General features: G+C 41.9%; 1 protein-coding gene across 7 annotated transcripts in view; it reads right to left on the bottom strand.

Annotated features, from left to right (window-relative positions):
- Positions 1–25,514, bottom strand: part of ITGA9 (integrin subunit alpha 9) — a 277,433-nt gene that overhangs the window by 45,932 nt on the left and 205,987 nt on the right. For 5 of the 7 annotated variants that reach the window (XR_014849888.1, XM_085051662.1, XM_085051661.1 and 2 more), the window contains 3 exons: positions 16,659–16,784; positions 15,921–16,040; positions 7,768–7,869 (listed from right to left, as the gene is read on the bottom strand). Coding sequence is in view for 6 of the 7 variants with exons in the window: in XM_085051662.1 (XP_084907788.1) it covers positions 7,768–7,869; positions 15,921–16,040; positions 16,659–16,784 (348 nt within the window). In the remaining variant the exon portion in view is untranslated. The remainder of the gene's footprint in view (positions 1–7,767; positions 7,870–15,920; positions 16,041–16,658; positions 16,785–25,514) is intronic. The other 2 variants (XM_085051665.1, XM_085051664.1) reach the window with 1 other exon arrangement.

Here is a 25,514-nt window from a genome sequence, read left to right as displayed (position 1 = left end):
ACTGGGCCCAGTATTGAACTTTGGAGGACACCACTAGGGACAGGCCTCTAACTAGACATTGTGCCACTATAATCCTCTGGGATCTGTTGTTCAGCCAGTTCTCAATCCACCTCACTGGCCATTAATTCAGTCCACACTTCCTGAGTTTACCTAGGAGGATATTGTGAAAGGCAGTGTCAAAAGCCTTGCTGAAGTTCAGGTAGCCAATACACACTGCTCTTCCCCCACCCATTTAGGCAGTCTTATCACAGAAGGCCATCAGGTTGGTCAAGAATGATTTGCCTTTAGTGAATCCATGCTGACTACTCCTGATCACCTTCTTGTCACTCATGTGGATAGAGATGGCCGCCAGAATGAGGTGCTCCATCATCTTCCCAGGGATTGATGTGAGGCTGACTAGCTGGTAGTTCCCTGGGTCCTCTTTGCTCTTTTTGAAGACCACAGTGATATTTGCTTATACACCTCTCCTGATCACTATGATCTTTCAAAGATGACACCTGGCTTCAGTGTCATGATAACAAGACTTAAAAACATAGCAAATAGACATGAACAAAGCTTTACATATATAGTGTTATCCAGACATATTCCCATAACTAGTATGGGAATCATACACAATATTCAAAATAGCTCTCAAATATGGACCTGTTCTTCAACCAAGAAAAAGAATAATTTTAGCATTTCAGATTTCAGACAAAAGGCACAAAGCCTTTGTCAGATATTTAAAGACATTTTGCTCAACAGAGAATTTCCTAAGCAGCAGTGTCCCTCACAGCCCGAGTAAGGGAATTACCAAACAGAGAGATCAAACACAGATCTTCTGTCTTCCTTGTATTTCTGAGCCAGCTTGGAAAGATGATCTGATGTGGCAGTCCAATTTTCACAGATGCTAAGGTTAGCATTCATCTTACAGCCACAAGTCTGATGACTATTTTCTTGGATAACAAGACATTAATGTTATTTTCCTCTCTGACTCTAAAAAAGCCAAACTCCTTACATTTTAAGTATTGCCAACTTTATTGAAGAGACCTCTCAAGAAGTCTCTGGATGAAAAAGGAGGTGGTGCCTTCTCTCCACTACTCAGAGAGAGAATGTTAACATATCACAACCTCCAGCACAATAGACCTGTAAGCACTTCATCCTGCCAAAAGACATTGCCAGAAATAGCTGTAGAGATGAAATCATACATAATCTCTGTAGCAAGAGCTTACATTTCAGGTTTGAAGCACACTGGCTAGAAGATTCTGGCTGTAGCTTTTACTGTCACAGCTTGAACTAACAGGGTAGAGCAACAGCTTCTTCTCTATCTGGTTTCTTCTAGCAGTCTGGAATCAACATACATGCATAAAAACCCATTCATGGCTTTGCCGTTTAGAGAGGAGCGTGGATGTTGTGCATGTTAATGTGCCCAGCCATCTTAAGTCCTCAAAACTTGCATTAATACACAGTAACTCCAATGAGTTTTAGTGAAGAAGGTGCCAGCAACAAAAAACCCAAGCCAAACCCAAAGCAAATCAGATTGAGCAGACACTCAGTGTATATTGCATATCTGGAGTATCAGAAAGGAGGCAATACAGTCAGTGTCAGGAGGGCAGGGAAGCAAGCCATCCCTGGGGGGAAGGTTGCAGGCAGAGGGTGATTGGTACTAAAGAGAAGCACGCTGTCTGCCTCCTACTGCTTGACCCACTGGCCATTGTACAGTCTCTGAAAGCCTATCTTAGGCAAACTTGAATTCCTTGTCCTTTCCACCGCAGCAGCACAGCCTCTACAGGGTGGCCAACACGATGGGGAACACAAGGCAGCCCCCAGCTCAGCACACTTCCCACAGCCCAGACCTATAGAGAAGACATGAGTGATAAGAGTGACCGGAACAGAAGATAAGAGGTGTGGGGTTGGCAAAATATCCGAGAGAGGGCAGTAGGGGCAGCAGCTGGTTCACAGAAACCACATGCAACAGTTACAAAATACAGAGTGGATTAGATGTTTGTTTTCAGACTCTGATAAAATTCCAGGGGAAAGCCATGAAAAACACCATTGTCTTGACATATGAGGACATTCAGTTTTGTATTTATCTTCTGCGTTTTGCACTATAGACATGGGATTTGAAAGTGGGGAAGCCCAGGAGGCAGTGCAGCTTGCCATTTAGTTTGATGTAGCTCACACCTCAATCAGGTTTTACACAGTATAACTGCCCTTCTGGAAAATAACTGAGATTTCCACTCAACCACCGATTTTTGCAATGTCAAACCCAGATGTACAAGGGCATCTACCAGTTCTGTGCCAAACACTTGTTATATCCTGATGGCTATGTCTTCCTTAACAAATTAAGAAGAATAAAAGCTTTTTTTAAGTGGTTTTAAAACACCTTATTTCAATAAAGCATGTAGCCAAGAAGTTAAGAAGTTAAATGAGTAGGAACTTTTGAAAGTGATTAAAGTTCATACTCTGTCAGAGCCATTTGTAGAAGAGGTACATGCTGCAACAGTACTCAGAAAGAAAAGAAATATACTCCAGCAAACTCTGATTTAAAATACAAAGTGAAAGATTTCCTTTTGCTTATACAGCTTAAATGAATTTTATGAACTTGCATCATGAACCACAGCACCATGGAAGGCACAGGCTTATTAGAAGAATCCTATTTTATTTCTGTATTATTACCTAGAATGTTTCTCGTCTTTCAAACCACACTGCACTGCTGGTTGATTTTTCCATTCAAGTACTGAAGTCCCCTCAAGCATAACAGCAGTAAAGACACCATTCTCCTATACATCTGTACATATATGCATATATACTCCTTTCATATATTCATTTATTTACATATACTAAGAAAAGCAGTATTTTCTTAAAAAATACAAACCTGAGGTCTCTTCGCAACCTGCTTTTCTTTATCCCTGGGAAATAACTTGTATTTTATTATTATTGTGTTTTGTGTTCCTTTACCCCAGGGTATGTTTCTACCCGACAGACTGCACTGTAAAGAGGAGAAAACCTATAAAAGGAATGTTATAGCAGTGAAAGGAATGAGAAGGGAGTGTCTTTACAAACAAACTGTGAGTCTGATGGTAAGATAAGACTGATACTGAGAGAAACAATGGGAAGACTTTCATAGGAATTCCACTGATTGACTTGCCCCAGACTGTGTTACAAGAACAGGGACATAAGAAAAAGAAGGAAGCGAGGTATGTGTATTAGAAGGCATTCCAGGATTCTACATTAGGCATTCCAGGAAGTCTGTACCTCTCGAGTACCTCAGCCAATGGGGAAAGAGAGAGGGAACTTGCAGCGGGGAAATTAGGATAAAAAGAGGCTGCATCCTCTATCAGTTTGAGAGACCCCATGGGAAATGTCCATGACCTCTCCCTTTATTCATGAATGAAGTTACAGGACACCTCTTTCTCCTTTTTGGACATAAAAAAGTGTCCAAAAAGTGTCTCTGGTGTTTGTGGGTTAATTTTCCTGACAGCAGCAAATGGAAAGGTAGAACAACAAAATGAATAACTTAGCATGATGAAAACAATAAGGTAACAAATAATTCTCTGGCAAAGAGGCTGCAAAGCCACTGGAGAAGGCTCCAGCCAGGCATCATAAAGGTCAGCTGGAGACAACTGGTGCCTTAAAATGCTGAGTGTTTCAAAAAAAAAGAGAACTTGGTGGTAGACTGCTGAGTGGAAGAAATATTCCCATACACATTAAAAAAACAGCTGGGACATCATGAACACTGTCCAGCACCACAGGCTGCTCCTTCCAACAAAGATATGGAGAACAAAGTCAGGAGTCCTCCATGCTGCAGGCAGAGAGCTAAAGATTTGGCTCATGAATATATATTTAAATTTCTTTGCATATAAATATGCTTATAAAGACATGTTCCAAGTTTTCACAGCCATAAACTTACTTTTTATATGGGGGTTTTTTTCTATTGTTTTTCCCTAAAATATATTGTTTTGTCATTGCAAACATAAACATACCTAAATTCTGAGCAGAAAAAATCCATGGAGGAGAGCCACTTGCCTATGTTGCATTGTCTTGGTTTAAGACATTGTAAGGGGAACACTCTACAATGAGTTCTCCCCTTTTGTTTTAACCAATCCCTTTCTACCACAAGGAGAAACCAAACACTAGTAGATGTAAGTTAAAAAAATAGCAAGTTTACTAGCAAGTGAAACAGCAAATGGCAAAATAACAGTAAATAATCACTAGATACAAAATTACTAAATCTCACAGACCCCCACCAGAGACAAAGAGAAACTTGAAATGGTGAAGTGACCCATTCTAAGATGGTGGCTGCCCCAGCTGAGAACATGGCTCTAAAGAGAAAGAGTCTCCCATGAATGAGGCAGCAAACCCTCCCACAAAGGTAGAAGCTTATGAAGCAGTTCTAGTGGCAGATAGGAATTGCCAGTGTGTGTGAGATCAGTGTTGCCACTTGCTGCTGCCTCCTGACACCTACTGGACTTCACCAGTGCTGGTGTTGCTGCCTCAGATCCCTGCTCTGATGGAACAGTAGGGAAGAAAGGACTCTCAGCATTGACATGCAGTAGCCTAGCACTAGACCAGCTCTGGCTTCCTGCTGTCCACAGGTGTTGCAAAATTAACTCTGAAACAGTTTCTGGTTGCAAAATGCACATTCTCCACTTCCTATTGCTGCGAGTAGAGGCAAGAAAAGGCCGAGAGGCAAGCCAAACAGGCAAAGAGAGATACGTCTGGGTGTTTTTAAAAAGCCCTGGGCACCACCTCCCATTCCGGTTTCCAGCTGCAGGGTCTTAAAGGGACATGAACAATTCTGGGCAGAGATAGATACAGAATACAGTAACATTTTGAGTTACCAAGGATATGCATTAAACCTGGAGTGACTGAGCTGGAAATAAAAGAACAGTGAACTCTATCCAGAAGGCAGGAAACGTTCAAAGGCTTGATGGAACATACCTGCACTTAGTACAATTGCACCAGACAGCTATATAGCAGCTTTAAGGTTTACAGGCCACTATGTTGGAGGACCTGCATACATTTTATCTGGGATTGCCTTTTCATGCAGTCAGGAAATTTCCATTTCCTCACTTTCAATACAGGAAGACTCAGAGGCATTCAGCTGGTTTGTTGTAGAAAAATCCAGCTAATTCTTCCTTCCACACTTCCAAGGGCAGTCCTTGTGCTCCTTAAGAGCACTCCTCTTCTTACACACAAGCAGTGAGCAGAATATGTGGACTCTTGGATCTCATATTTGACTGCTGTGGTCTGAGGGAGCTTACTGTTGGTTTTGCTCACATACAGAGAAGAAGAGAGCCAAACCTTCATGGGAACTCATATGAAGAAAATGAAGTATGCCGCCTGAAAATACACCATCAGTTTCAGACAATATACATGTATGTTAATACCGCTGTCATCACAAAGCCCAATCCAAACTCTGCTCACCTTCTTCATGTGATTTGTCAAATATAAGAGATCAAACAGCCTATTGTAACCAGAGCTGAAAATATGTGATTACAATCACATAAAATCATTCTAAATCCAGAGAAATTATTTCTGACAATTGCACAAATGCATATTTTTTTTAAAAATGGGTTAATTTCAAAGACAGCCTGCTACCCAACTTAGAGATACTCACATACACTCTTGCACCTCCCTCACACTTCTATTGAAATTTCTGAAAGTTGGTGTTTATATGGGTGGTCCACTGGTATTTCTTATACTATCATTACAAATATCAGCCTTCCTTTTCCATTTGTCTTCCTTATCCATTTATCTTCTTTACAGAGAGTTTACAGTCTGATACTGTAAAAGTGCCCATTGAAATAATGGTATCTTTCAAAGAACCATTTAAATGTGATCACAAGCCCACATTTACCTGTAGAAAGCAAAAACGCCTTTTCAAATGTAGCATGATAAAGTGTCTAAAAAATGTTAAGGAACACAGTCATAAACGGATTCATAGGAAGGCCATGTACAACTGTTCAGAAGGAGCTGCGATCCAAATGGATATGATACAGGAATCCATGGTTTATGAAGAATACAGGATGAGTTTTAAAAAGGAAGGGAGGAGTATGAACAAAGACATTTTCTTTCTCCAGTCTCTATTTCCAACTGAATAGTTGTGGCTTAAAACAACTACTCTTCCCTTCTGCATTCCACAAGAAGAGAACACAGAAAAAGTAACACCTTGAGCCAAGCCACGTCTTTAAGTTTTTGCCTGATCCTGGGCAAAACATACAGCAATGCTGAAGCTGGCAGATAGAAATACTATAAAGCAGAGAGCAAATGACACATGAGAAAATACTTGAAACTATAGATTGATGTTACATGGCTAGAACATGTCAAGCATGCTCTTTTTCAGCTAGAGCTTCCCAGACACTAGAGGCAAGCTCTTGTCTGAAGATTAAGCCAGCTTCCCAACACACACAGTGCCCTTCATAATGCAACTCAAGGCTTGATGAAAGGCCTTCTGAGAACAGGAAGAGGACAATTTCTGGTTTTGCTTAATTTTCTTTTTTCTCTAAGCATTAGATAACTATGAAATACAGCAGAGCTTGCATTCCTAGATAAAAGCCTTCCTAAATTTTGAACATTAAATAATAGCAATACAACACATTTTACAGTGTGCCCATCATTCTTATAGATTCTAAAACACTTTACAGATGAAAATATTTGTTATAGAGATACTGGCTTCTTCCATTTCAGTTGGGGCACAGGTATCACAGTCAGGTGTTACTTCAGTAATTAACAAAATTTTGCCATACAATTGCAAGATTCCTTCTGTGCAAGCTGCAGAACTAAGGACGGGCCAAGCAATATATTAACAGCCAGGACTGCAGGCCACTTATAAGATATATTTCCAGCAATGGCTAACTATGTTTTTCATTTTAGCTTCCAAGCCTGTTGTATAGAATGGTACAGAAACCTGACAAACAAAATAAAACAGAAGGGAAAAAAGAAGTTCCTGTCATATAAAAGAATTCCTTTTTCTAACAGGTCTAATGAAATAGAAATTTCAGACTAGAATTACAGACAGGACTGTTGAGGGATATGTTTGGTGCAAGCTGCAGATTGAGATGCTGATTTAAATGCAGATTGTGCTCTGGGTAGGAGCTTGAGACAAGAGGCTGTGAACTAGGTGGTGCCAGTCAGATGAATAGACACTGAGAGACACAGCAGGAGCAGTGAACGGCCAGACTTTTGGATAACAAAAGGCAGAAAGACTAGTGGCACCAAACAGGTGGGAGACAGCAGAAGCAGAGGACTCAGGAGGAAGAGGGAAATCAACAGACAATGTGGTATCAGCTCATACTTGATTTTTATGAGCTCAGCACAACGAAACAGTTAAATGTATTTCTGAAAGTTTAGACTACCTTGTTCATTTTCACAGCTCCCAAAATATCATTAATGCTTCTAAGTATTTCATTCTGGCACATCTGAAAAGAAAATGTTGAGGTTTCAAGTCCCTGCTAGGTTTTCAAGGGAAATTTGAATTAGATTAAAGCAAATGTTAACCTTAAATCAGGAAGCTAAACCTAATTTTTGCATTATTATGTCAAGGGTATATTAGCTAATATAACACAGATCACTCTGGTTTGACATAACATCATTCACTCTGTTGACACAGTTATCACAGAGAGCAAACCCACAAAAGCACAGTTCACAGTACTGTTAGTCTAGTCAGACAAAGTCTGGGCACTCTTGTGGGCTAGCCCAGGCACAAATTCCAGTTTGTATAGAGCTCTCAGTGACCTCCAGCCCACTGGGATAAGGAGACATTTCTTCTCAGGTTTATGTACTTACTGTTTTCTCTTCTGGGCTTCCATCAGGCATCTCCACAACTCTGAGGTCATGGTCCACCCACAGCCTTGCCCTTGTGACAAACTGGATGACTGATGAACTGTCCTGAGAAATAAAAAGAGGAAAAACCGGACTTAATGATGCAAAACAGCAACAACAACAAAAGCACCAATGCCCCCCGGCAAAAAATGCCCAAAAAACATTTGCCAGTGTAAAAAATACAACCAGACAACACTTAGTGAAGGCTAGGTTGACAATTTAGTGGTAGCCTGGTTACTACTTGTAACTAGGCTAGTACTAAATATACTATAAAATATACTTTATGGTCATAACAGACAGATATAACTGAGCACATTATTTCAGATTGTAACAAAATCAGGTATGTTGTACTTTAAACACATACTTTGTATTTGATTTGTTAATGTTTCCCACATTTACCATGAAAGCAAGACAGAACATTGCCAATGACACAGGCAGGCTCAGTATTAACCATGAAAAAAAGGTTCCAATTTGTTTTTCAAGTAAACAGAAACATGATATACAGAAACTGCGATAAACTACATTATACACTAGGGGCAAAACTTCTCATTTGAATCTGTGCATTGCAAATACCTTAATTATTCACTGTAACCTTCTCTCATTACTATACATTTCTCCAGTAAAATGCCCGGTGCATTTTAACAGGCACATTCCAATAAGATGCCATTTCAACTTACAGATTAGTCATTTGTATGCGGTTCACCTTGGAAAGGGTAGGTGATAAGTAGAAAATGGCATGCACTGGTAACACTCACTCAAACACATGTAAACACTGTATGACTTTTCAAGGAGTGTTGCTAAAAGTAATCTTAGAAAGGACGCAGCAGATGGGATGAATCCTGGGTATTCCCAAATCTGAATTTTCCAGAAGCACATTTTGCATGCACTCAGTTACTTGTTTACATATTTAAGCATTTCTATAAGCATGTAACGAATACCTGAAACTTCTGGCCTTGTTTATACTTCTGGTTTCAAATATGAACAAACATTAACAGACTCACTGGTTTCAATTGGAAAAGCTCAGGGCTATTAATTCCTTTAGCAACTGTTTTTTAATAAGGGCTCTCCCAGATGCTTTTAATCTAAGCATCTAATTTTCATCTAATCTTTTAAATTTTAAACAGCTACCAAAGACAAAGTTTTTTTTAGTAGGCTCATGTTATCAGCTTTCTCCTCCAATCATCTTATACCCTCTTAATCTTACAGCATATTGCCACAATTACAGAGTCAGCATTTTTGTAAGTAAAGGAAAATAGGTCTAAATGTAGTAAATCGCTAAAAATTTAAAATATTTGCTGTCTCATTCAGTGGCTTCAGAGAAGACAGAAATTAACTTGCAGCCATTTGTTTCTTGTCAAATGTTAAGCTCAGCATTAATATGGTCATGATGCATCTTCTTTGAAGAATAATAATTTGACATAAAAATGACAAAAATCTGCCATATCTCTGTTTACACAAAAAGATCATAGACAGCTGGTCACAGTTTATTCACTTACATTTTTTAGAATAAAAACTTTCAGAAATCAATTCAACTTTCAGGAATCACTAGCCTTAACACCATGCATACAGTTTAGGGGTCTCATTTGTCCTTTTTTAATACATAAATTTCTGAACTAAATTTATTTCTATCTTAATGACTAATGGGTAACAAGTAGGATTATCACCTCCATACACACTGTTAATAAATAGATATGTTTTCTTTGATACCATGTTTTTCACACACTAGTGAAGAGAGAAAGAAATGCAAGTTTTGAGTTCATTGGTGTTGGAGGTTAGGATTTTTCCTATTTTTTTCCTTTTTCTTAGGGAGTTTTTTCCCATCTGTTGCTAAGAAACAATAATGACTGGTACTTAAGAGAGACAGAAGAAGTGGCCAAGGTTCGGGAGAAGGATGTGGCTGACTACTCTCTTACCTGAGGGGTTTTCTTTTGGGAAGGGCAGAGATACCACGAGATTTTGGGCCAGGGGGAAGGGGCTGTGCCCAGCTCCTAGCTCTCTCTCATTCTCAGCATTGGAGGAGGACAGTCAAGCTGCTGCTTACCATAGGGAGAATCCACTGCCACCATGGAGCCCTGCCCTGCACTGCTTCTTCCTTACTGTGAGTGAGCCTTTGCTGTTAAGAGCACCCATTGAACTGGGAACTTATTAACACATGATCTGACTGGAAAGGCCCTTCTCCATTCACTCAGGTGCCGCAGGGGAAAAACCCAGGACCTCGACCCCCTCCCCCTTCCCAGAGGGGCACATCTCCCCGGCTGCATGAGGCAGCTGCTTGCAGAAGCCCAGCTGCCACTGCCCAGACCCACTTTTTTCTGCTGCTGCCTCAGGGTTTTTCACTACACTCTAATGCAGCAATCCGTGTCCACCCAACACCCCTCAGCTTTGTGGTAATAGAATAATAAATACATCTACATTGTAGCCGAGGACATTATCCACACATTATTCTATTACCATCTACATCATCGCCTAATTTCTACATATGTATAATGAAAAACCTTACACACAGTTCTCACTTAAGATTGGGTCTCCTTGTGCTACACAACAGGTTTCCCTATCTGCCTGCCCACCACTATTACCCACCAAGTGTAACCAGGTCCTTCAGCAAAAACAATCCCACAGATGGGTTTGCCTTTGCCTGAGGTGGGACTAATCCAAACAGTCTTTCCTAAAATACCTCTCATGTGTACCACAGGGACTTTATCTCTGTCGACTGTGTGCAAAGGTTCAGACTGGGCAGGACCGGCTCAATTGATGGAGCCTCTTGTGTTGACCATCCAGGTGGCCTTTGCTAAGTTCAGTTCCCAATTTTTGAATGTCCCCCCACCAAGTGCCTTCAAAGTTGTCTTAAGTAGTCCACTGCACCGTTCAACTTTCCCAGCAGCTGGTGCATGATAAGGGACATGGTATATCCATTCAATTCCGCGTTCTCTAGCCCAGGTGCTTATTAGGCTGTTCTTGAAATGGGTCCCGTTGTCTGACTCGATTTTCTCAGGGGTGCCATGTCTCCACAGGACTTGCTTTTCCAGGCCCAAGATGGTGTTCCGGGCAGTAGAATGGGGCACAGGGTAGGTCTCCAACCATCCCATGGTTGCTTCCACCATGGTCAGCACATAGTGCTTTCCTTGGTGAGTTTGGGGAAGGGTGATTCAGTCAACTTGCCATGCTTCCCAATACCTATACTTTGACCATCGTCCACCATACCACAGAGGCTTCACTCGCTTGGCCTGTTTGGTTGCAGCGCAAGTCTCACAGCTGTGGATGACCTGTGAGATGTTGTCCATGGTCAACTCCACCCCTTGGTCACGAGCCCATCAGTATGTTGCAGCTCTCCCTTGATGACCAGAGGCATCATGGGCCCAGTGAGCTAGAAATAATTCTCCTTTGTGCTGCCAGGCCAGATCCACCTGTGATACTTTCACCTTGGCAGCTCAGTCCACCTGCTCGTTGTTACAATGCTCTTCATTAGCCTGACTCTTGGGTGCATGTGCATCCACGTGTCGAACTTTCACGGTCAGCTTTTCTGCCCGGGCGGCGATGTCCTGCCAAATCTCAGCGGCCCAGATGGGTTTTCCTCTGCGCTGCCAGTTGGCCTTTCTCCAGCGATCCAGCATCCCCATAGTGTATTAGCAACCATGCAGGAGTCGGTGTAGAGATACAGCCTTGTATCTCCACAAGGCCATTACTCTCGTTCGGCAATATCCAAAGCCAGCTAGACAGCTTTAAGCTCTGTGACTTCACTTGATCCACCTTGTCCCTTGGTATCTTGTGCTACTTGTCGTGTGGGGCTCCATACCGCAGCTTTCCATTTCCAATTTGTGCCTACAATTTGGCAGGAACCACTGGTGAAGAGGGTGTAACGCCTTTCACTCTCTGGCAGCTCATTATATGGGGGTGCTTCCTCGGCATGTGTTACTTGCTCCTCACATTCTTCTGAAGATAATCCAAAAGTCTCCCCTTCAGGCCAGTTTGTCAAAATTTCCAGAATCCCAGGGCAATTCGGGTTTCCAATACAGGCGCACTGGGTGATGAGAGCAATCTATTTCCTCCATGTGGCGTTAGGGGCATGGTGGGTAGAGGGGAGCTTTCCTTTAAACACCCACCCCAGCACCGGCAGTCGGGGTGCGAGGAGGAGTTGTGCTTCTGTGCCAATTACTTCCGAGGCAGCTTGGACTGCTTCACAGGCAGCCAAGATTTCCTTCTCTGTTGGGGTGTAGTTGGTTTTGGACCCTCTGTAACTTCGGCTCCAGAATCTCAGTGGCTGACCTCGAGTCTCACCAGGCACTTTCTGCCAAAGGCTCCAGGACAGACCATGGCTCCCAGCTGCAGAGTAAAGCACATTCTTTACCTCTGGTCCTGTTCTGACTGGGCCAAGAGCTACTGCATGAGCAATCTCCTGTTTGATCTGAGCGAAGGCTTGTTGCTGTTCAGGGCCCCAGTGGAAATCGTTCTTCTCGTGGGTCACCAAGTAGAGAGGACTCACGATCTGGCTGTACACAGGAATGTGCATTCTTCAAAAACCTATGGCGCCAAGGAAAGCTTGTGTCTCCTTTTCCTGGTTGGTGAAGACATCGCTGCGATCTTATTGATGACATCAGTAGGAATCTGATGCCATCCATCTTGCCACTTCACTCCCAGGAACTGGATCTCTTTGGCAGGCCCCTTGACTTTGCTCTTTTTGATGGCGAAGCCAGCTTCCAGGAGAATTTGGATGATTTTCTCTCCTTTCCCAGATACTTCCGTTGCTGTGTCCCCCCACACACTGATGTCATCAATACACTGCAAATGTTCTGGAGCCTCACCCTTTTCCAGTGCAGCCTGGATCAGTCCATGGCAGATGGTGGGACTGTGCTTACACCCCTGGGGCAGTCGATTCCATGTGTACTGCACGCCTCTCCAGGTGAAAGCAAACTGAGGCCTACGCTCTGCTGCCACAGGAATGGAGAAAAATGCATTGGCAGCATCGATGGTCACATACCACTTTGCTGCCTTGGATTCCAGCTTGTACTGAAGTTCCAGCATGTCCGGCACAGCAGCACTCAGTTGTGGCGTGACTTCATTCAGGCCACGGTGATCCACTGTCAGTCTTCGTTCTTTGCTGGACTTATGCACCGGCCATACAGGGCTGTTAAGGGTGAATGTGCCTTGCTGACTACCCCTTGGCTCTCTAGTTCCCAAATCATCTTATGGATGGGGGCTACAGAGTCTCTGTCAGTGTGGTATTGCTGGCGGTGCACTATTGCTGTGGTGATTGGCACCCGTTGTTCTTCAACTCTCAGCAGTCCTATGGCAGACAGATTGTCTGAGACACCAGGCAGGGTATTTAACTGTCTTATGTCTTCTGTCTCTACGGCTGCTATCCCAAAAGCCCAATGATGTCCCTTTGTGTCTTTGAAATATCCGCTCCTGAAATAGACTACGCCAAGAATGCATGGGGCGTCTGGACCAGTCACAATGGGGTGTTTCTGCCACTCGTTCCCAGTTAAATTCACTTCAGCTTCCAGTACAGTTGCTGCTGGGATCCTCCTGTCCCCACAGAAACAGAAATTGATTCAGTCCCCACATACCTGGATGGCATCAGAGTGCATTGAGCGCTGGTATCAACAAAAGCTGTATATCCTTCTGGGTCACACGTGCCAGGCCATTGGATCCACACAGTCCAATAGATCCGGTTATCCCTTTCTTCTACCTGGCTAGAGGCAGGGCCTCTCTAATCCTGGTCATGGTACATGATGCTCTCCTCCTGTAAATGTGTTCCGGAGGTGTCTTCAAGAGGATCAGTCATATTATCATTCCTACACCGTCTGGAGTTCTGTGAGGGACTGAAGTAGTGTTGAACCTAGAAAAGCCTCCTGAGGTGGATGTTTCTCTATTCAATTCACGTACCCGGGCTGCTAAGGAGGAGGTGGGTTTCCTGTCCCACTTTCTCATGTCTTCTCCATGCTCCTGTAGGAAAAACCAGAGGTTACCTCGCGGAGTTTGTCGTCTTTTCTTGGCTGGGGGACGTCTGCTCCTGATGGCAGAGACTCTTGTTGGTTCTGGTGAGGCATGGACAATTCCTTCTTTAAGCTCTTTCCTCAGTTTCTGGTGGCCCTCTTCAATCAAGCTCCAGACTTGCTCGGCCAGGTTTGTTTCCATCGATGAGACATGGGGGCGTAGTGGGGCAGTGACAGTGTCCTCGAAAATTCTCAGTTTGTTCACTAATGTGCCCACCTTGTCTTCTCTTTCCCTCCACTGCAGTGTCACCAAGTAATGAGAGTATATCTCTGGTCTGAGCTGTGAAAATCTCAGCCAAATTTGTGAAGCACACTGGACACCATTTGGGCTCTTAAGGAATCTCTTGTCTTCTAAGAAAATGATCTCTAGCACGGCCAATTCCCTCAGGCATCGGATACTTTGTTCCATTGTGCTCCATTTTCCTTGGCACATCTGGAGGTCTTCTTTGCAAAGGTATCTGTCCTGTAAACTCGCCCAGCAGTCGCTGCCAGAGGCTGAGAGTTTCCTGGGTTCTCCCAATCCCCTGGTCAATGACCACATCCCAGGACAGGGATCTCAGCTGCCTGGCCTCACTTCCGTCCAGAATGGTGTCGTTAGCTGTGGCATCCCAGATGAGGAGCAGCCGGGTCAGGATGGACTTGTTCGTCTGACAGGTCGACGTAGGTCACACAGCTCACCCAGGGATAGTAGAGAGTGAGTGATGATCCCTCGCTCCATCTCTTCTGCTGCGTGCGATGGTCCTGCTGCATCCTCATCAGTCACCATGCGGACTGATTTGCTCTTTGATTTCTTTCTCTGGATGGGGGCAACTGCTACCAACCTCGGCTGTTCTGGTTCGGTGACCGTCTGTGTTGAAATGTCAACTGCTCTTTCGGTTCTTTTTCTCCTGGTGGCAGTTTGCATGGACGTGGCTCCTGCTGACTTGCTTCTTTTCTCTTCCTCTTCAAGAAGATGCTGCACCACATCAAGTATTGTTCTGTTCCTAAGCACGATGTACACGGTTCTGGTCATAGAGAAAAAAGAAAACAGAACTGACAAGAAGATTATACCATCCTTAACATCCAGAGAGAACTCAATATCATCAAAAATGGCTGTGCCTGGCTTGAAAGGCTGGAAGAAACCGCTCTCTCCTCCTACCCCCAGGGGCTGGGTATGATTGCTGAGGAAGTCCCAGATGTAGCAGCTCAGACTAAGGCAGGCAGACAAAATTGAGTATATATTTCAAACGGCATTCATCGCTTTGCAGGTTATCATGCAATAGGCATAGTAAACCAATAAAGCAGATCTCATGTCATTCCCTGGTCGCAACAGGAGCAATACAACACGTAGATAGTTTCCCATGTGCGGAAAAATACAGAGAGCTAGGTACAGTATCCATATAGACAAGCTGAGCACCATGGTGAATAGATTTTTGTAATAAAGAATTGTATTTCTGATTTTCCCTCAGGTTGTATCCCACATGGGGCGCCAAAATACATATTGTTTGAAAACAAACCAGTGGGAGATTGCAAGTGACAATTATAATTTAATAGCAAAATTAAAAATAAGTGAAATAATACAACGAAAGACACTGACAAAGTCAGATACAACCTGACGCCCTGTTAGGGTGGTGGTAGCAGTCCAAATGAAGTAGTTAGGCTGAAGTGGTGATCCTGTGGAAGGTCTGGTCTCCACCTGAAGGTCCAGTGGTAGCTCTTGTCCTCTAGCAATCCAGTAGACAGGACTGGCTTGTGCAGTTCCAAAACCAGGTTATATCCAGGTGGGAATGCTTGGCTCCTCCCTCCTGGGCAGAGCATCTCACAATAGGCTAAGTCCATGAGTCATGTGGTGGGCTCTTGATGACCCATCACCCGTTATCAGGGGTGAGTCATAGCAGGAGATAACAACCAGCGCCCCACAGCTTTGTGGTAATAGAATAATAAATACGTCTATATTGCAACCTAGGACACTGGAAGACCCTTAATTTCAAAGTTATAATAACTTGGAGGGAAGTGGGTCATATTTTTCATTCCAAGGGAGATTCCCACTTTCCTTGGCAGACACCTGTCTTTCAAACCAAGACAACTGGTTCACATAAGCACATTTAAATTGGCATTGAAGACAATCTACAGGGGAGCACGTACCTTCTTGAGTATCTCCGTATTCAGCAGCATATAGATATTTATATCACAGAACTCTGCCTTAGGTAGTGAGCTTAAGTTGCAATGTAAAATTAAACAAGACCTGCCTGGTCTTTCACAGTCCTGCAGGAAATATGAAAAAGTTTTTAGGCAAAAGAGGTTAAAATTCAGTGATAAACTGTGTGACAGCAAACACACCAGAAAATGAAGTAATATAGTAAACTGCTAAAATACAACACTCATGCATTGAAATAGTAACTTTCAAGACCTGAAGACAGCTGAACACAGAGGTCTGCATGAAAGCAAGGGTCTGCATGAAAGCAAGCATGAAAACAGGTAAAATTCAGCCCTCTGCAGTGCTGCTGAGCCAGGCAAGCATTCAGGGCTGGGAAGAACATCAGCTGCACATCAGCCCTCTGTGTGGGTCAGGCACTAAGTACAGTGAAGCAACCCACTGCCCCCATATGCCTTTGACAGAACATGCCAGCAAAGGCTCTGGTAACCAAATGTGTGCTGCCACGTCCATGAAAGCTAAATCCCTTTCCACTGCACTTCCTGAAACTTCCTACTTTTAAAAATCAGACAATTACAATCACTAAATGCCCCGCCAGCACATCATCAGTATTGTTATATATGCTCTATAATGAACCACCTGCTCCAGATTGTCATGCCAAACCATGTAAAATGTTTTGTAAGATATGCTGTATGTTCAAGTGGTGCCAAAGTGGTGCCATTTCTTACCAATACTTTTCTGCCAGACTTTGTGAAAAAAGCAAATATGGCGTGGAAAATATTTTCATTCTCTTGAGGAACAACGCATGGGCTGTAGTTTCTGTGGAAAGAACAGCTTCCTTTGTCCTGACCAACCTGCATGCACAATTATAAATCACAATTATTATTCTGAATTAAACTAAATTATACAGGAAGGTTGAATCAGCCTGTCTGTAAAAATACACCTAGATCTGAGCTAAATGTCTAGACTCCCATTAATAGTCATAAGAGAAAATTAACCACCTTAGGAGTCAAATAACCCTAAAGAAACTATCTGAAGTAAACCAGATGAATCATGCACTGCAAATGCTTTGACTGGTTATAATATGAACATGTCTAACCTAGTTCACACATGGGTGTCTGTGTTTTTCATGTCCAGAGATAGAGACAGGAGAAAAACCTCAGCAAAATATATGTTATGACATAGCATTCTAAGTCAACAGTAATCCTAGCTACAGAGATAGTAGGCAGAGTTTAGCATTAGGGCTGACTCAAAAAAGTTCTCTACATCAACCCACTCAAGTTTGTTTATTGTGTCTTTAAGACTTGATTCAGAAGCAGAACCTCTGTGTTTACCCCAATTGACAAAACGGGGAAGGGTCATTGGTGCCTTTAAAAACAGGGGATGGAGACACAGAGCCCTTCCTTCGGTTATTTCTGGGCTCTCAAGCATTTCGCAATCCCTTCAGCCGCTGCTGCTTGCCATTTGCCGGGGAGGGACAAGACTGCCCTCTGCTCTCACACCAGCAATCAGAGCCACTCCACGAGTTCCAACTGCGGCCAGCAGCCGTGCTGCGCCAGGGAAAGCCCCTGCTGGGTGGCGTGGAGCAGTCAGCACAGCAGCATTGACTCCTTTTGGACAAAAATAGTTTCTCCAGGCTTTGTTTTGTCCCTGTTCCCTGTTGGTTATTTGTTTGGGAGGGGATAGAACCACGGAGGCTTGTTTGACCTGGTGTTTCCTTGTTGCTTCCTTCGTTCTCTCTCTCGGCTGCATGGCCCAGGGACAGGATTCTCCACCATTTTGTCTGAGTTCCCTATGACAATTACGGGGACCTCCTTCACATTTGTGTGTGAGCATTGAACCATTTGCCTTTGTATTTCTTGGTTATTGCTGTTTTGTTTAAGTAAACCATTTTTTTAAGTAAATCATTTTTTCATTTATATATCTTCGTATTTGTCTACCCTTATTAGTGGAAAAGGGAGAAGTTAAGTCTAAAGTGAAATAACTTATTTCAGAGTCCCCACTCCGTAAATTGTCTTAAACTAAGACAATAGTGTTACCCATTGTATTACCTTCTTTGATTGTTTGACCAACTCGGCTGTTTCCCAGTTTATATCAGAACTAATGAAATAAATGAAATCTTTGTGTAAATGAAAAAGCCTAGGCACTAAATCTGTTCTTTTACCTTCAGCAGAAATGGTATAACCCCCCCTTTTTGTGTTATTAGCTCATTCACTTGTCCAAGAAAGTGGATGACCCAGGCAAGTAAAACTTGAAGAGTACCAAGCTCTGTTAAAATGAGCTTAAGTCAAGATGATAGGGAAGATGTATGCTGATGTCTTTACAAACAACTCTGTGGGTGAGGGTATGGGTGTTAGTGTCTTTGAAATGGGTCTTAATGTCTCGACTAACTGCAAGTAGCTAGTTTGTTGCAGAGCCCAGATAACCTGACTCCTGAAACAGGCAACAGGGTCTGCACAAGCCTGACTTCCTGAACTTTGTGGGGGGAGGGGTAAAATGACATGTTCAAGGGGAATATGTGGTAGGTGCTTTGGGAAGGTTGTACCTTCTTAGTACCTCAGCCAATGAGGAAAGGAAAAGGGCAACATGCGGCCAGGAGTTTAGGATAAAAGGGGGCTGCACCCTCTGAAACTGAGAGAGAGAGAAAACCCCGCATGTGTGCCACGGTGGACTCTCTCCCTCTATTCAAATAAAGTTGCAGGACCCCTCTGTCTCCTTTGTGGACACTGGCTTTTCATAGCATGATTTTCCACACAAAGATAACCTTACTCAAGAAAAGCCTTCTCACTTTTTACAGCTTATGAATATTTACTGAAGAAAATCTACTGAAATTTAATAAAAACTATGACAATGAAGTATCAGCAAACCCTTCCTGCTACCATCTTTAAAATCTTTATCAGTGAGGAAGGGAGATTTTCCCACAAACTACCAACTGACATTCTTGCATACTCTCCTCACATCCTCTGACAGTATAAAAAACTGAAAACTTGTTCTTTATTCAAATAATAAATTTTTGAAAGACGGAGAAAAAAGTTGTTACAGATGCAAAATTACTGCATGCTCTGAGTCTGATTCAACATTAAACAGTTTGTATCTGTGTTAAGTATTGTGAAAAAAGAAGCAAAACCTAAAGATCTAGATTTTAAATGCTGTTTTCCAGACAAGTGGTATCTCTGTGTCTTTGAAAGGTGTACTTTTTCTGCTTCACTGGCCCACAAATTCTTCATGATCTGTTCTTTGAAGTATGCATTCATAACCTGACTTAACATAATCTGTCCTTACACTCCCAACAGACATACCCAAGGTTTCCAGTCTCCTTGGGCTCAACTGAAGATTAAGACTATGATTTGGCCAGATCACCTGAAATGAGTTTTCATTATTTATTTTAGGTAGGAGATTCATAAAGCCCACAGACATTTATTTCTTTGATCTTTCACATGGAAATTAGATCCATATCAACTTATGTTAAATTAAAAACATCAAAAAGTCAGGATCTATTCAATACTTGCTCTTTATTCCTGAATGTTTAAATTACAGATGCCATTAGATTTATGTAAAAGATACAGAAGGACAGTACAAGTTTCTGTGCTATTCAAGCTTTTGGCATACTCCCCAAATAGTCCTGATTTACATCCTGTAAAAGTGTGGTCTAAGATCAAGCCAAAACAGAAATATCTCACAAGACTAGAAGGAATTGTCTAGCATGAAGAAATATAAATCTGAAACAGAGAAAGGCACCTCCAGAGGACCAGCTCTGCACTTGGAAATACCTTTTCCTCTCTGCCAACTACACAGCAATGTTATATGAGGTGGCCACTAAATTCAGTGTTTCAGTCCGTATTAGGAGGGAAACATGCAAGAGCTAAGCACCTCCTCTTACCTGCACTGCTCTGGAACAGACCATCAGGTCACCTACACCCTGTTTTAGCAGTCAAAGGCCGAAGCTACTTCCTAGAAGGCAGACACTACTATTTGTCCTGCAGTATTCAACCAGGCAGAAATTTCATTACACTCATCTGTGTATCTGTGATCAATCAGTGTGAGCTGACAGCCAGCAGGCAGGAAAGGATGCAAGGCAGCTGAGCAGCAATCCATTTCTTTTAGCACTCTTTGAAGCCACAGAGCCACAAAACTGGGAAAAAATTAACAAAAAAATTCTAAATGGATGGACTGTGCTAAGGTAGAAGCAAATCCATCCTCTTCAAAGGACGGCCCACAGCTGGTTTGGTGGGGTTTTTTTACAGTTTTTGGTTTGTTTGTTTTGTTAGGATGACTGTTAGACACTTACATTTCACATCATCTGTTATTCTCAATTTTTACATGCATAAAGGTTCAGTCAACCAGCCAGAAAAAAGTATGGCAACTTATTTCAATATGTCAGTATGGCAATATCTCAATGAAATATTCAGCTGTAGAAAAACTACCAGTTAAATAAAACCTTAGCACAAAGCTCCTGTTTGCATTATGCTGAGACTGAACTGCATCTCTGAAATACAAATCTGATTTGTATTGTGAGACTCACTGTGAGCTTCTTGTTGTTTAAACATGATGCTATCCCAGCCACCTTGTGGTACACAGACTAGGAAATTCCTGGCCAAGTTTAGGGGCTTTGCATGGGCATATGTTTATAATTTCTAGATGCAATAACTGCACAAGTCTGTGAAATGGAGTAGGAAGCCAGGCTCTTCATCAGACCTGGAGTTTCAGGGTGTGTGGCATACCAGAGCTCTTCAAAAACTTCCATTTCTCAGCAGCCTATAAATAGAAGAGGACTATCCCCAAAGTGGTCTTCCCAGGACCTGGGATCCAACATCTTACAGAAACAGCAGAAGGGACTTTTTTTGAGCAGTGCATCAGATGGGGAAAGAGATGTGCACTGCCTTTGTAGTCACTGCAGGACTGAAGCCACAGAGAAATGCCAACATCTAACCTCTAACACAAACAAACAATTGGGGCAGGGAACAAGAGGGACAAAAGAAAGGCTTTCTTAGATCCTACATTAAGACTACAGATTGGGAAATAAAAACCTTTCCCAAGAAATGTACCAAGCAGGAATAGCCCTGCAGTCTCCCAAGAATGGACTTCCAAGGAGCTTTCCTGGAGCTGTCACTGCTGAAGGTTGTTTTCCAGAAGCTACTTATTCATTTGAAGTCCTGAATAAAATCATCTGTGGTCTGGTGCATACAGATAAATCTGTACCGGAAGTGTACCTAAAATCTGTACCCAGATGGAGGGAAACAAAGTCCACGTTAGCACACAAAGCAGGCCAAAGAAAAAGGTAAACCAGGCTAACTGCATGGCATGTTCAGCACCTATGTCCATATGACACACTTTTCTAACTTGCTCTGAGTCTGGTTCTGAGGCCTGAATGTGCTGCAGCCACAAATGAATGGCTGACCTAGCAGATTTCACTGAACAGCTTTATATTGCAGAAAAAAAGAGCCTCATTTCAAAGATCTTAAATTATATTTTACTTTTTCTTCTCTATATACAATGGTCTATGTCATCACATACAGTCTAGACTAGCACACATATGAGTTTTTTCAGGGTAACAGCGTAAAATTTTTGTAACACTGAAATAAGTATTACTAACTACTGATCCTGAAAAACTTTTCTAATTAAAAAATACATTTTTTGCAAAAAATTGCATTTTCAGAACTTCAATTTGAAACTGAAAAATTTGTAAGAGGATGGTTGTCTGATGGAAATGCAAACATTTTATAAAATCTTTTCACATGGATTTTATAACTTGATACATTTATTATTTGTCATTTTCTAGCAATGTGTTGTCATAAGCTGCAAAACACTTAACATCAATACAGATGTTTTTTTCTAGTTTTTGCCTCAATTTGAAAGGCACATTTGTTAAACTGTTCAGCCCCAGTGCAAAGAAAAGTAAAAAAAAAAAATCTGACATTCTCACTGTGGAATATCAGGGTGAGTAAAGCAGTAGCACAGCCTACACTCAGCTCTCATGTGCATTCTTGAACATCATGGGGTGTCAGAATAGCCATCAACATGTCTCAGTAACAACACATTATTGTCAGGCGCCTCACTTAGACACGTATGAGACCTGAAAATCACCACCTTTCAGAACAGTTTTGAGTGGACATACAAAATCTAAGGGACTGAAAATCATTACTTGCTCTTGAACATATACATGTATATGTGTGTGTAGGTGTGTGTGTATGCATAATCTCTTATTGTATCCAACATGTATACATGTATGCATATACATGTAACATGCATAAACGGAAAGAGATACAAGCCAGAACATTTGTACTACACAGACTGTAAATGGCATTTTGCATAACAGGCATCTACATGTCACTGTAACTCTGCAAAGGCTAATAATATTACTAATTTATCATCATGCAGATAGAGCAGCAGAAAATCCCTCATACTGCCTACACTACCCATTCCAACCCACCCCAGTCTCTGATTTTATGATTCTATAAATGGCCACACATTCAGAGACAGGTTAGTCTCTAGGTTTGTTAATTTATTGTAAGTTCTTTCCCCTTGAAAAGACGGTGAACATGCTTGAGAGATGTTTCAATAGGACAGTGTGTACAATGGGTTACTCTGCCAACTTTCTGTTGTCAGCACAAACCACTAAATTTCTCAGAGACAAGATATAAGTACTAGAGAAAGCATGCACATTACTTCATGCTTTAAAAATGTTCTATCTGCAACAAGGAAGCAATTACTGCAGGATGACTTTAATGTATTCTGAGTATTTGAATCTGACTGACTTTTTTCTTACAGAGCAGAGCAAACCCATGAAGTAGCAATGGGTTTTAATTACATAATATTACACCACTCAAGAAAAAGTGGTAGGAGGACATTTCAGAGTGAAACAGTTATGTATAAAACATATAATGTACAGTCCATACACATCCTAAGAAACCTGCAAGATATTTAAAAGGGCTTTATGAAAACAGTATGCTGAAATTATTACATACACAGGCATCATCATCTCTGACTTTTCCTGCATGTGTAGAGATTTATGAGAGTACTGGGGCTTGGTTTGTAACTCCAAGAAGGAAGTACCAGTGCAAGGGGGAAAATTACCACACATTTTCCAGGAAACACAGAGGATAATCCAGGGCTGCCAATGAAGCCAGGTCAGCCGGGAGTGGTTGGAGTTTCTAGGAGAAATAATATACCTGCTGCTTTAGCACATTCCCAGTCTCCTATCACCTTTGTTTCCAGTCATCAGGGTACTTGCAACATCATTTCTGCTCATCTGTAGCTACTCTCAGAACACATCAATTTCTAGCAAGCCTTTGGGGCCTTTCAGAAATTGCTGGGGTTTAGCAAACTGTTAGCAAACAGTTTAAACTGTTTAGGGTTTAGGCCACACTGTAACATATAACATAACATAAACATCACAGATGGACCGAAAGCCAGTAGCCCCTTCTAGATTTAATCTCAACCCATTAACACACATCAAAGGTGAAACCTCCCATTTTCTCAGGGCACTGTATCCCATGTGCCTACAAAAAGCCCACAAAATGCCAACCTGGGAGAGGGAAATTATATCCAATTTCAAAATGGGCTGGACAGGACAGTTGAAGACCAGGCACAAGAAGTGGATATTAGCAGCTGACATGGGATTAAGTGTGTGCAAATGATAGGAATCTCTTGGAAGAATGAGATAGAAAAAGGGGAGGAAATCTAGCGTTGCTTTCAACAAAGCATTAAGTACAATCTCCCTGTTGCATTGCGGTATATAAGAAGCTGAAGGCTATTCCCATATTTAATGACTGATGTTTTACAAGATAAATGGGCGAGCAAATGTGTATCTTCAGCTCATTACTTATACGAGCAATACTAGATTTCCACTAATGCAAAATAATTCATTATGGTATTAAAACTTAAGGTTTCCAGGCTCTTCCAGTAAGTCTGGGATTCCCCTCTTAAGCTAAAACATCACTAGTTATGGATGAGGGCCTGGAAGCCAGCAGAACTAAGCTGATACAAAGCAAGTATGAAGGTGGAATCCAGATGTGAGTGCATGTGATAGAACCAAACCCACATCTGACCCCAGAAAAAGCGCGCGGGCAAATTCAGAGTAAACATCATGAGACAGAAGATATTTGGAACAGCAATCTTACTTGCAGGAAACACGCTCAAGGTCTGAACACAAGCCAGTCATTTCACATATTTTTTTACATTGTTCAACTCTGGAATAGATGCCTTTCTCATCATCCCTGGGCTATGCTGACTCCAAAGCACAAGGAGTTTGGCCATGGTCTTGAAATTGCTGGCAGAGAGCTTTTATATATTTTTCCCTGTATGTTTTTTTAAGACTGTTTTATTTATGTATGAATAACTAATCAGTGGATCAAGTTTTCAAACTTGAAAAATAATTAACAGATGTGTTTGCATGTCTTTGTTGCTAACCACAGGACATTCATCCTAGTATTAGGGAAAAATGTATACGTGTATCCTGATTCAAAGATACTGATTCACCCTTTATTAGGTGAACAAAAAAGTGTTAGGCAGGGTTAATCTAACATGCCACACTGAGAAAAAACTGGTACTGACAAGAAATTCCAGACAAGGTCAGACTTTCAACAGCAGACAAGTTAAGTTATGTAAATATGTTATCTGACTACTTGTGCCATATGCCAAGAATGTTTAATATTCACCAATAATTAAATACATTTGAATCAGAGCAGTCTTGTTGATTCTGGTAATAAATTTAAGAACCACTGAAACAACAGAAAATAATTTGAAAAATTAACCCATTTTATACTACCCTTGAAAGATTTCAACTAAAAACAGCAATGACTGCAAGGAAAACCATTAGTCCACAGATCCAATAAGTAACCTTACATGGGCATAAGGAGATGCAAGTGGAAGGAAAGTGGAGATGCTAAAGCATTAAACCAGCTTAGAGAAGGAGTACACCATAGGCCTGGTTCCTGCTCCTCTAGACATGAGAATGCAACATAGGAGGAGATGCATGTTTGGCATACATCTTGTTGACCTGATTGCAATGCCTTTAGATGTTTTTCTGATGAACTTAATATACAGCTTAATTAAATAATCAGGTTTGATAAGCATTATTCTGCAACATTGGCCTGCTCTTGACCCTGAAGCCAATTTGCACACACTTGGTAGCAATCCCCAGAAGTACTGGTCTCAAGAACTAGTGATTCCTATCCAGTTTAGTGACAGAAGCAAAGATCTTCTCATATAAAGTTCTGACTTACAAGACAGTGGATTCTTTCCTAGACAGAACTGTACATGCCACATGTACACAGTAAGAAGAAAGACTGAACACTTGTGTGATTTAAGTCTGAGGTCCACAGAAAGTTCAGGCCTAGGAATGAATGATCACCACCTTACACAAAAATCAGCTTAATGTTAACATTCACATGCTCTTTATATATCGGCCTCTAGCAGATGAAACCTAAGACACAGTCAGTGTGAGATACTTTTCCTCTCTCTATGATGAACTGTGAAATGCTTAACCAACATATGAGGCAACAAATAATTCTCAGGGTATGCCTCTATTAAAAAAGTCCCTGAGATCACTTGGCATTTGATGCTCCTTCAGCTAGATCCTGTCT

This window comes from Lichenostomus cassidix, chromosome 2 (genome assembly GCF_008360975.1).
Source record: "Lichenostomus cassidix isolate B80296 chromosome 2, HeHo_3.0, whole genome shotgun sequence".
Lineage (NCBI taxonomy): Eukaryota > Metazoa > Chordata > Aves > Passeriformes > Meliphagidae > Lichenostomus > Lichenostomus cassidix.
The sequence above is the reverse complement of the archived record's forward strand: the minus strand, read 5'-3'. Positions and strand labels throughout refer to the sequence as shown.